The sequence below is a fragment of the Triturus cristatus genome, chromosome 10 (assembly GCF_964204655.1).
Source record: "Triturus cristatus chromosome 10, aTriCri1.1, whole genome shotgun sequence".
NCBI lineage: Eukaryota > Metazoa > Chordata > Amphibia > Caudata > Salamandridae > Triturus > Triturus cristatus.
In genome coordinates this window covers 186553458-186565761 of record NC_140593.1, presented here as the reverse complement: position 1 = coordinate 186565761, position 12304 = coordinate 186553458, and the positions used below count along the sequence as shown (strand labels likewise).

At 45.3% G+C, this 12304-nt stretch overlaps 1 protein-coding gene across 1 annotated transcript in view; it reads right to left on the bottom strand.

Annotated features, from left to right (window-relative positions):
* LOC146789186 (uncharacterized) overlaps window positions 1-11957 on the bottom strand; it is a 112708-nt gene extending 100751 nt beyond the window's left edge. The window contains exon 1 of the mRNA XM_085630021.1: window positions 11607-11957. Within this exon, the coding sequence (XP_085486147.1) occupies window positions 11607-11838 (232 nt within the window). The 5' untranslated portion in view covers window positions 11839-11957. The remainder of the gene's footprint in view (window positions 1-11606) is intronic.
* Between the last annotated feature and the right edge of the window lie 347 nt (window positions 11958-12304).

Genomic DNA, 12304 nt, shown 5'->3' with positions numbered 1-12304 from the left:
CACTGTAGGCCAACCCAGCAACACAACACACTGGCAGGGGGGGCAGACCAACTCTTACAGTTTCCTTTGTTCTTCTCCTTGGCAGAGGTTTGTCTTGTTGTTCCAGAAGTGATCTAAAGTCTTGGGGTCTGGGTCCCCATATTATTTATACTACTAAATCCTTTGTCCTCTGAAGGCAGAGGGACCTGTACCTAGTCCAAACCAGTTCTGTGCAGTCCTGGAACACTTTGTTTACAGGACTCCTTATTTCCTTTGGCAGGGTGGGCCAGGGTCCTCAGACACACCACAGGGGTGAGCCAGCATTGTGAAAGGCAGGCACAGCCCTATTCAGACCCAGGTGCTACTCCTCCCAGCACTCTACATGCAGATAGGTCTATTCAGCCCTGTGCTGACTCGTCCTGTCTCCTGGAATCCCCCAGCCCCTGTCCCTCACAAAGCCAGACAAACAATACACAAGCTAGCAGAGGCAGGCTGGATGGTTAGGTAAGAAAATACCTACTTTCTAAAAGTGGTATTTTCAAACACAGAATGTTAAAACCAACTTTACTAAAAGATGTATTTTATCATTCTGAGTTCAGGCATACTAAACTTGAATTTCTACCATGTTCCCTGGGTCAGTTAGGATTATAAGATGTTATAATCAAACTGCCCATTCTGGCCTATGGGGACTGGTAGCCTTGCAATAGTGAAAAACGAAAATGGCTGTAATTCACTATTAGGAAATGCCACACACACCTGGGCATGTCCTACCTTATACTTACAATGCACCCTGCCCGTGGGTCTACCTTAGGGGTGTCTGATATGAAGAAAAGGGAAGGTTGAGGGACTGGCAAGTGGGTGCACTTACCAAGTCTACATGGCAGTACTAGACTGCACACAGGCTCTGCAATGGCAGGCCTGAGACACACTGTACAGGCTGCTTCTGTGGGTGGCACAACCAGTGCTGCAAGCGCACCAGCAGCATTTGATTTACAGGCCCTGGGGAGACAAGGTGCACTATACTAAGGTCTGCCAAGTAAATCAAATAACCCAATCATAGAGTAACTAATCAATACACCAATTCAGCATAGGGAGCACTTGCACTGTGGCACTGAATAGCAGTGGCACAGTGCCCAAAGCATCTAAACCAGCAAAATATATCAAAAACAGAGGAGGCAATCAGTAAAAAAAGGGAAGGGAGACTCACGCCAATGGTACCAGGTCTAACACGGACACATTCATTTTTTGTTGGGCATGGAGAGATTAAGTGATTTGCGCAGAATCACAGGATGTTGAGCGTCGTTGGCGAGACTCAAACCCCGTTCCTCAGTTTCAAAGTCAACCGCTCTAGCCCTTAGGCTACATCCTCTCCCTACATCTTACTCTCCTTTTATCCACATTAATACAATTTCTAGGTCTACATAACCCAGCTCTAAAAACTGGGAAGCTGATTAAAATGTATCTTTCAATATCTTGATTACATAAGGCAATACACTTTGATGTTGAAATGGGTACGGAATTAAGAGTGGAAAGTATATTAAAAGATGTTTGTGACCAACTAACATAGAACTTTGTTGTTATTATCTTAAATGTCATGTCCTTGCCTTCTACTCTGCTAACATAGGCACTGGACACCCGCCTCTAGCAACCCCATAGTATTCCTTCCCGCATAGTGTTTTGTTCCCATGTCATAACCACATATAGGCACTATGTCTTTCTGAAGATGTTTTTTTTTTAGAATACCATCACAGAAGAGTATACAATATAGCATATCATGATTTGAAGTGGCCCTTATGGCCTTCTACTCTGCTAATATATGCACTGGACACCCGCTTCTAGCAACCCCATACTATTCCTTCCTGCATAGTGTTCTGTCCACATGTTATGCCTTCGTGTAGGCACTAGGTCTTTCTGACGATCTTTCTTTTTGGAATAAAATCACAGAAGGATATACAAGATAGCATACCATTATTTGAAATTTGCCCTTATGTCAATGAGAAATAACTCAGTTATTGTCATGTAGAAAGGTGTCAAGATGCTGCATGTCATATAGGACGAGGTCAATCATTCTTGTATTTTTAACTGACACCACTGGTAAATGTATTTTCGCTTTCACCACATCCTTCTCCCAAACACCCCCTCTGCCAGTTTGACTCTATACATTCCAATGTGCAAAAAGATGCTAAACAAAAAAGCAAGACAGGCTTGAAAGATATGCACGTAGACTTTGATTCGTTGAACTTACAGGCCTATTGATGCGCATGCAAAATCTAATTATTTTTTTTTTTTTAGAAACATCGGGATTTTTAACCAATAGGTTAGAATGGCCTTCTTGTTACTTAGGGCCATATGTATCAAAAAAGAGTTTTGCGATTCTCAAATTGCGATTTTTAGCAAATTGCAATTAGAGAATCGCAAAATGCAATGTATATAGGATTTGCTAAAAATGTTGTGAATCCTACATATTCCTTATTTGAGATCGCAAATTAAGATTTGCAAATAAGGAATACCTTCCCATTCATTCCTATGGGCTAGGAGGCCCATAGGAATGAATGGGAAGACATTCTCAATTTGCGATTACCAATTAGAGAATCGCAAATTGAGAATGCAATTTCAAGGTTGCAAGGGTGCCAAAAGGACACCCTGTTGCACCCCTGAAATATGCATGTGTGCACAGTTTTTTATTATTTATTATTATTATTATTAACGAGCTTATAAAGCGCCTGGTTACACTAAGACAGTGTGTCCCCACGCTACGGTGAGAGCAGCAAGAGCAGGCTACTGAGAGCTATCCAGGAGGGAACAGGAGAGTCTTCAGTTTCTTCCTAAAAATGCCCTCAGAGGGCTCCAGCCGGAGGCTCACTGGAAGTTTGTTCCAGAGTTGGGCCGCCAAAAATCGGAAAGAGCGGCCCCCCATCCTGGCTTTCTTAACCGCAGGGATACAGACCAATCCCCTCCCCTCAGACCTAAGGCGGCGGGTAGGAGTATAGGGGGTGAGGAGGTTCCGCAAATAGTCCGGTGAGGTCCCATGCATAATGCGGTGGCACACACATAGCGCCTTAAAACGGACTCGTTCCCAAATTGGAAGCCAGTGTAGGGAGGTAAGAGCCGGTTTAGAGGGGGCTCTCCTCAGTCGCATCAAGACTAATCGGGCCGCTGCGTTCTGCACGCATTGGAGTCTCTGCATACACCTCTCTGTAGCACCCAAATAGAGGACATTCCCATAGTCGAGGCGGGAAGTCACGAGTGCGTGAACTAAGGTCTTCCTGGCTGCAGCAGGCAATATGTCCAATGTCTTCCTGAGTCCCTTTAGTACTCCGAAACAGGCTCCCGCAACCCGTCTGGTGTGATATTCAAAGGAGAGGTGAGAATCCATCCAAACCCCCAGGTTTTTTGCCTGGGCACAGGGAGCAGGAGTGGGGCCCAAATTCTGCGGCCACCAAGCAGATGACCATACAGAAGGTGCTTTTCCCACCACCAGTACCTCGGTCTTATCGCCGTTAAGTTTTAGACAGTTTTTGTCCATCCAGGATGCAAGTCCTTGAAGGCATGCCACCAAATTGGGAGCAGCCGATTGTTGTTCCTGAGTCAGGGACACAACCAACTGGGTATCATCGGCGTAGGATACCACTCTGATCCCAAAGCCTTCAGCAATCTCAGCTAAGGGAGCCACATACAGGTTAAAAAGGGTCGGGCTCAAAATTGAGCCCTGAGGGACCCCCTGCTGCAATCCCATGACCTTAGAGTAGAACTTACCCTGCCTCACCTGGAAGCTGCGATTAGCCAAAAAAGAGGTGAGCCAGCCTAAGGCCCTCCCTGACACACCTCCCTTCTTCAAACGGTAAACTAAGATTTGGTGGGCCACCGTATCAAAGGCCGCACTGAGATCAAGCAGGATCAGGGTCGCTGTTTGACCCGCATCCACGAATTGCCGAATGGTCTCAGTAGCCAGAAGAAGGGCCGACTCAGTCGAATGACATTCACGGAAGCCCGATTGAGTGGGGTGTAGGAGATGGTATTTCCCAATGTGTGCCGTGAGTTGCTGGTTAACCACTTTCTCTGCGATCTTGGCAAATAAGGAAGAAGAGAGATGGGTCGCAAGTTATCTAAGCATTCAAGGTCTAGGTGCGGTTTTTAGGGAGGGGGAGTACAACTGCCTCCTTCCAACAGCTAGGGACTGTACTGGTCCTAAATGAGACCTCCAGGAGATGTCTGATAAAGGGTTCCAAGGCTTCTAAACACCCTCCAAGTCTTCTCGGGGAGGCCTGATCTTTAGGGGAACCTGACTTTACACTCCGGCAGCTATTAATCAGGATTTCAGGGGGGGGAGTAAGAAAGCTGTCAAGCCTCTCGTCCTCAGCTACAGTTACATGGCGTGACCTAACCCATGTGTCCTGGTCTGCTAGGGCCACGTCAGGGAAAGAGGAGTAAATCGTCAGCACCTTATCAGAGAAGAAGTCAGCTATTTGGTTGCAGCGTTCAGCTGAGCCTTCAGTAGGCGCTGCTATAGAGTCCAGAGAAGAGATCTCTTTATAAACCCTAAATAATTCTCTAGTCGAGTTTTCAGCGGACCCGATTCTTTCTAGATAGTATTCAGCCTTAGTTTTCCTAATAAGCCGGTGGTAGGCCTTCAGTGCTGCTTTATAACCATTCCTCCCTTGCGCAGAGAAGTCCTTCCTCCATTGCCTTTCGGCTCGTTTGCAATCTGCCTTGGCCATTCTCAGCATATTATTGAACAATGGGGCAGATTTTTTGGCTCTAGTTAATGTTTTCCACGACCGTTTGCGCACATACATGCCCTAATGGTATGTATGTGCGTCATATGGCACTCTTAAAAAATAAAAAAAAAGTGCTTTTTTTAAAGAAAATCGCAAATTACCACCAACTTGAAGTTGGTGGTAATTTGCAATTCCTTAAGGCTTAATAGCAAATTTCTGGTGCTTCCAGAATTACATTTAAGGAATCGCAATTTGCAATTCCTTAATTGCATTCGCAAAATAGAGAATCGCAAATTTAGCAATTCTCTATTTTGCGATGGCCTTTTGAGATGATACATCCCAAAAGGCTTTTTCCAATTCGCAAACGGGCCGATTCTGAGAATCTGCCCATTTGCAAACGGAAAAAAGGCTTGATACATATGACCCTTAGTTCTTACTTTGATAGGTTTTAATTGTGTCGTTTCTAAGTTGCTATTTATGTTTAGCACCAAGATGTTCTGCAAATGTGTGTTCTATATATAAAATACCATAATACAACTTAGAGGGTCAGGTAGTAGACTTTTCTGAAAACTCAGACTGAGCTAGCTGGGATCAGGAAACGCATTGAAAGTGACATGAGGGTTTTTCCAACATCCCGCTTGGATTGTGTGATGAGGGATGCGCCTACCGGGTGTGTTTCCAGGGAGATCCCACACACCCTCAGAACATGACGGAGGGCCCTAGAGGCGATTTTGGAACTGTACAAGAGCCACACATTAGTCGAGGGCGCTAGAATCGAGCTATGGGGCAGGATCAGTGTACAGGATCAAAATCAGGGCGCGGAAGGACACCCCTGCTGAAGTGTCTGCTTGTGGGAAAAGGACCTGAACCTGATCAGAGGCTCAAGGAACTGCTGCCATCCCTCACCAACTCCACCTTGGAGCACCAGAATAAGCCGCTAAGGAAGCTGGGAATCCGCGTTGGAGACCCCAGTTACGGAGGATGATGGGGGTAGGCAATTCCTGTATTTAAGTACTTAAAGTGAGACCTACATCTAATTTTCAAGAAAGCACCGAAGGTTGTCTGTGCTCATGAACAATTAGATTAGCAGTGACGGCTCTGGCTCTGACATCCTCAGTGCGGAAAGCAAAACTCAGTCTGACTATAGCCAGGAAAGGCCCTGGCTAGCCAATAAATAAGAGTAAAATGACTAAATCATCACTATTCACTCTAGAAAGTAGCGTTCTCTGAAATAGATATTGGGTTTGGCAATACACTAAATGCGCACAACCTTCTCAAGCCTACAGGGGCTGATAATAGAACACAAATGCAGACAGCTGGGATCAGTCTACAACATAAATCCGACGAAAACGGAAGCAGTGTCCAGCTCTGGTGTCCAGAGACCATGGCCGGCCCAGCGCATATGGCAAAGGGAGATTCAGGCACACTAGTATCCTGACCATTGAGCATAAATACGAGCTTGAGGAGCTTATAACTGATATCTGGTCAATCAAATTGGACAAGAGCTGGAAGTAGTCCAGGCATAGCCGAAATCCAAATGGAGGGGAAAGCGATGACTGGGAAAGTACTAAAGAGCCAGGGAAAGGCCAGAGAAGCTTCACAAACCCTCATGACTGATAATATAACAGATCCTTCAGGTATAGGCATCAAGAGTTGCTCTATGTTTACAAATAAGTATGCCATGCCGGAGGCAAACAGAAAGAAATGGATGGGGCACATTTGTCAAAGGGTTCATCCAAGGGTGGCTCCACCGCTAAGGTGGATGAGCGTTACCCCACAACTCGCAGAGCAGAAAAAATAAAAATAAACTGATAATAACCTGGTTATTATCATTTTATTTTTCTTTGCTAAGGGGCTTGGTTGGGGCTGGGCAGGGCTGGGGTCACAGGGGGAGGAGTGGTTTGCACTCTCCAAGTGTGCAGAACTGCTTGGCCAGCCGTCTTGGCCCGGCCAAACAGTTATGCGCACTTTGAATGTTCCCCACCAGGCTGTAATGCACAGCCTAGTGAGGAACAGGCAAAGGCCCCCAGTCCCTGTCTGAGCACCGAACCACGGTGCTCAGACCGATTATTAGGCTGCATTTCTGCATCATGATTGGCTATGAGGAGCTAATCACAACACTGCATTGGAGCGTAAGGGTTGGCTATGGGGAGCCTGGCTGCTTCCTGGTTTGAACGTCGCCTAGAAAAGAAGCAGCGAGACGGCGGCCATTTTAAAAGTAAGATACGTTTTTTTAAATGTATATTTCCCCTCACACCCTGTCTCGCCACCCCCGTTCCCTGCCAGCCGCCACTGGGTTCACCAGGTAAATTATTGGGCTGCATATGTAATTTACCTGGTGAACACCTGGATGAATGTCTGATTACAGGGGTCATCACCTACTAGCCAGACCATGGAGTTAGTAATTGCCCAAATATAGTGTTAACTCAGTGACAGGCTAAATGTAGGGAAATTCCTCTGCTTATCCTGAATGAGTGAATGAGTGAATATAGAATAGCTTTCCTCCTTTTTACAGCCGTGATGAAAGCCCCAGACCTGGCTTCAAATGCAAAAAGAACAAATGATGAACAATGGAAAACACTCACCTCTAGTACAGAGATCTGGGCCTAAATCGATTGTTTTTTTTCTCACCACGCTATTCCAGTTTTGGCCCGCCATATGAAAATCAGTCTTGACCCTTCTCCCATGGGAACAGTCCAGCCCAAACTACCAGACCAGGTCCTCACCAGACTGGAAACAAGCATCCTAGGACCGGTTTCGGAGTATCAACCCTCATCATCCAGGGTAGCTTGACTCCGGTGGCATTGTGAGCACTGGACCTACATCTGGGCATGCCCGTCTCACTTAGGGTGACAAATGCAAAAAGAACAAATTATGGATGGAATGCTGAACAGTGTCAAACACTCACCCCCAATACAGAGATCTGGGCCTAAATCCTGGCCTGACCTGGCTTCAGGCACAAGTGAGGGCAGAAACATGTTGGCTAATTTAGGTATGTTTAGGGCATTGTACCCAAAAACGTTCCCTCATCTATTCATTTTAACCATACCTGATGTACTTTTTAATAAAGGTATTTTCATTAGGTTTACACAAAGGTATTTTAGGAACATCTGGATTACAGTTTATCCAGTCTTACACTCTATTAGGAACTCCCTTACAACTGGGGTTGAGTTCGACCTTATAGTACCATTTTACCAGGGTGAGATGAGATTGCCAATGATGAAGCATTCCAAAGATTGCGGGTGAGGATTCCTCATCCAAATAAGCTTTTTTATAGGCTTGCCCTAGGATGTAGATACAATGACCAAATTGTTCATTTTCTGAAATTCCCAACGTACCTATTTTGTGTATCCGAGTAAATGGAAGGTAACACAATCTCACCTAAGGGACAAGACACAGTCCCACCTGAGAGACCTGCACTGGCTCCCGGTCAACAAGAGGATCACCTTCAAGCTCCTCACCCATGCTCATAAAGCACTCCACGACGCCGGACCAGCATACCTAAATGAACGACTCACCTTCTACACCCCGAACCGCCAGCTTCGCTCCGCGGACCTCGCCCTCGCCACGGTCTCATGCATCCGCCGAACGACCACCGGCGGCAGATCATTCTCCTATCTCACCACCAAGACATGGAACACCCTTCCCACCCACCTGCAACAAACCCAAGACCTGCTGACCTTCAGGAAACTAATCAAGACCTGTCTGTTCGATCAGTAGCTGCTCTTCCCCCCCCCCCCCCCCCCCCCAGCACCTTGAGACCCTCACGGGTGAGTAACGCGCTTTACAAATGTTGTGATTGATTGATTGATTGATTGATAGATAAACAATTACTCCAGTATCTAAAGATACCCAGTATACATGCTGAATCACCCTTGACATATATATACATGGAAATAGCCAGTAAAATAAATACATGTGAAGCGGTCAGGTGAAAAGGTTTCATGTACCATATGGTGGTGTCACTTTGCATATAGACATATACATGGCCAAATATCTGCGTTATCTATTATTGCTAACATAGAAAGCCCCAAATAACTAGTGGTACATATCTTTAGGAAACATATATACCCAACAGGAATAGTATAATGGGCTGAGTACACTTGAACGTAAAAGAATATCTGAATAGACCTACAAGAACAAATCTTTAAAAGTCATGGTCAGCCCAGCCGTTTCAAGGGAGGCACTGAGGCATAACATAACAGCTTTAAGAAGGGAGAACTATAAAAGAATGCAAATATGCACTTAGTGATTGGCATACTATTCCCCAAAGTCATTGCATAAGAGAAATCCATACATATGTAAAGATTGTCTAAGATGCTCAGGAGCTGATGATTGGATGTATATGTTTTGGTTATGTCCAAATTTAAAGGATTTCTTGGATAAGATATGCCACTGAAATGTTTAAATATTCAAATATTTCCAGATGCCATTCTCATTTAGTTGGGATCTACTTCACATCTAGGATTAAGACCCAAGCCAAAAAAAGATGGTGCATCACATGTTTATTAGCAAGGACAGTCATTACCACTTTTTGGAAAAACAAAGAGCTATATACCTTCACTATATGGGTAAATAAAATAAGGAAAGTTTATAAAAGGGAAAAGATACATGCAAAAACACAAGTACCACCATAAAGTATAATCAGATGTGGAAGTATTTATGAGGAACACTTCTTGGTAAAAAGTTAATTTACAATTGAGTGGACTGAATATAAACTGTTTATAAAATGATTATATCTAAAGGCCTTATTACGACTTTGGTGGTCCTCCAGCAGCACCAACACCGCTCTGTCCACAGGAGGACCACCAAGGCCGTATTGTGCCCTCCCGCCAGATTCAGAATTGAATCCAGGTTGGGCAGGCAGTGCTGCATCAGTCTCACGGCAGTCGACTGTTAGGCTCATAGGAAGGCCTAACATGCAGCTCACAGCTGTGATAGCGTCAACTGCACATTCGTGTAGCATGCTTGGCACACCGTGCATGAATTGGGGTGCAATAACAGGGGGACAAAATATGTGCCCCTGCACATGCAACCCCAGGCCCAGATCCGTCAGGGAGCCCCCTTACTTGCCTCTCCGCCACCTTTTTCATGGCGGGCTCACCACCATGAAAAGGGCTGTGAAAAGGCAACTTGTAATATGCTCACCAGTGCCGGCAGACCGCCAGCCCATCCTTGATCCCGGCGGAACCAGCGGTCTCGTGGCGGTCCGACCGCTACACTCAGAATACTGCAGGCTCACCCGCCGTACTCATGATGAGGCGCTAATGATTGATGATTTAGAGGGTGGGCTGCAGACAAGCCTGTCAGATTAGTTTGATTTTGATGATAGATGAAAGGTTTTCATCTCGTGGGTGGATCACTGTTTTTAAATAGAAACCTAAGTAAATAATACTTTAAAAAAAGAACGTGACATGGCGTTTGATATGATGTTGGTCACTGAAGCTTCCCTCCTTCTTCATAGGTCATAAAACATTTACAGGTATGTTTTTGGAGGGCTAAAAAAAATGTATTATCTTTAGCAGCAGTAGTAGCACTAGCAGTGATAGAATTGTGTACATAGCGCAGCAACATCAGTGGCGCTATAAATAGTATTGTCCATTTTCAGTAGATTGTAACCCAAGCTATTCTCCCAAAGGTCTGTTGCCTAAAAAAATAAAAATCTACTTTGGTTAGACTCCATCGAAGAGATGCAATGCTCTTCATACATTGGCTGCGGCTACCATAAAATGTTCATGCTGTTAAACTTTCAGAGCTGTTTCGATTTACTCTGGAAAATTAAATCAAACAGCTTTAAAGTTGTGGCAGGCGTTAAAAGATCGCTGTTACTGTGAACTGGATATTTCCAGTCCTGTGTATTCTTTTAACAGACAATGCATGCAGGGAATTGACGTTTTTAACTCCAATTGAACTTCAAAGGACTAGGTTACAAAGGAATGTACAAGGAAAGTCTAGGAATGGAAAGTAGCTTTCCCCACTCATATGGAGCCATGTGGAAAGGAACGAGCGAGTTTCTTACAATAACTAACCCCTTCCATGATGAGGATGAAAGTTTTTTTTCTTTTTTTTTAAACCCATGCTTTTATCCGCCTCATGAATTGCAAAAATGTTGAAATGTGCACACAAACCTTTGGTGCTAATGCGCCCTCCCCCTCAACCCAACACTGCTCAGTGACTCACTTTCAAACAAGTTTGTTCTTTGTCTCCGACGCGCACTCGCCCGTGAAAGTGTCTTTGTATTTGGAAGCAGCCCCTGGTCAACAAATCCAACACTTTTAGATCCCTCCTTTAACAGGACATCCCTTTTCGACAGCTGCAAGAATATCGTGCATTCCAGCTCGTTTTAGCGCTCGCCCCCACCTTCCACCAATGCCCCTCGCCACCCACACACTTTAGTTAAAAAGGTCCATTTCCCTCACACTCACTCACGTGTAAATTCAATTCTACACATATTTTAATAATTTCACGTACATCATTTACACAACAATTCTATTTACCATAGCTTGAGCGTAAACGTGCACTCGTATATTTTACTCTGGCTTGCAAATATTCTAAATAAGGCATCTCCAGGTCCAAAATTAGCCCGGCAAAACCTGTCTAAATTCTTCATCGTTGTTGTGTCATTAAACTATCTTTATTCCGTTTCTGAAATATGTGTTGAAAATATTCTCCAACCAAGCAGAATAGCACAATGCTAAGAAATAATACACAAACTTCTGTAGAGAATGGGACGTGCTAAGTGTATAAAAGTTAGCGGCACTGACAGTTTATTCAGCATTGCGCGTGCGCCTGGAAGAATCGTTATTAGCAGCCTGCATATATTAACGCGCTACAGAAGCGGTAACAGGTTTTCGCTGCTATGACTATTAGCGGGTAGTAGTTAGTCTGAGCAGATTTAATTCGAATTACCATACTGGCAGAGCTCGCCCTCGTATCCCTTGGAGCAGAAGCAGGTGTTGTTCCTGATGCACAGCCCCACGTGCTGGCACGGGGGGCTACACACGGCCTCGGGGTCAAAGACGAAGGGGACGGCGACCCCTCGGGATGCCTTGGACCGGGCCCAGCAGACCCCGCTGCACAGCGCCCCGATCAGCAGCAGCGCCACGCTCGCTGTCCACGCGGACTGTCCCAGGGGTGACATGCTCTCCTCCGGTCCGGCTGCTCCGTCCGCCTGCCCTGTCACCTCTTCACTTGAGGACGGGAAGTGCCGCGGTCTCTCTCTCTGCCCCGCTTCCTCCCCTGCCTCCCAGTGACTCGCAGAACGGGCTTCCCTTCTCACTCAAGCACCAATCGGCAGCAACAGGGATTGCCCATTGTGCGCTGTAGTTTGCATAGGGAAAAATGCATTGTTTCCTTCCGTTCCTCGGAACAAAGACAACAGCATCGTGGTTTAGAAAATAAAATCACAGAAGTATATTAACCGACCCACTGTGGCAAAAGCAGCATCTAACACAAAAGATTGTCATAAGATAGTTATGTCCTATTGATAGTCATGTGAACAAAATTGTAATGACGAGAGAGGGAATCCCATCGCTGGTTAGGATGCCTTATTGTTACTGTTATCCACCACTTATATAGCGCCCACTAAGCCATAAGCATGGTTTCTC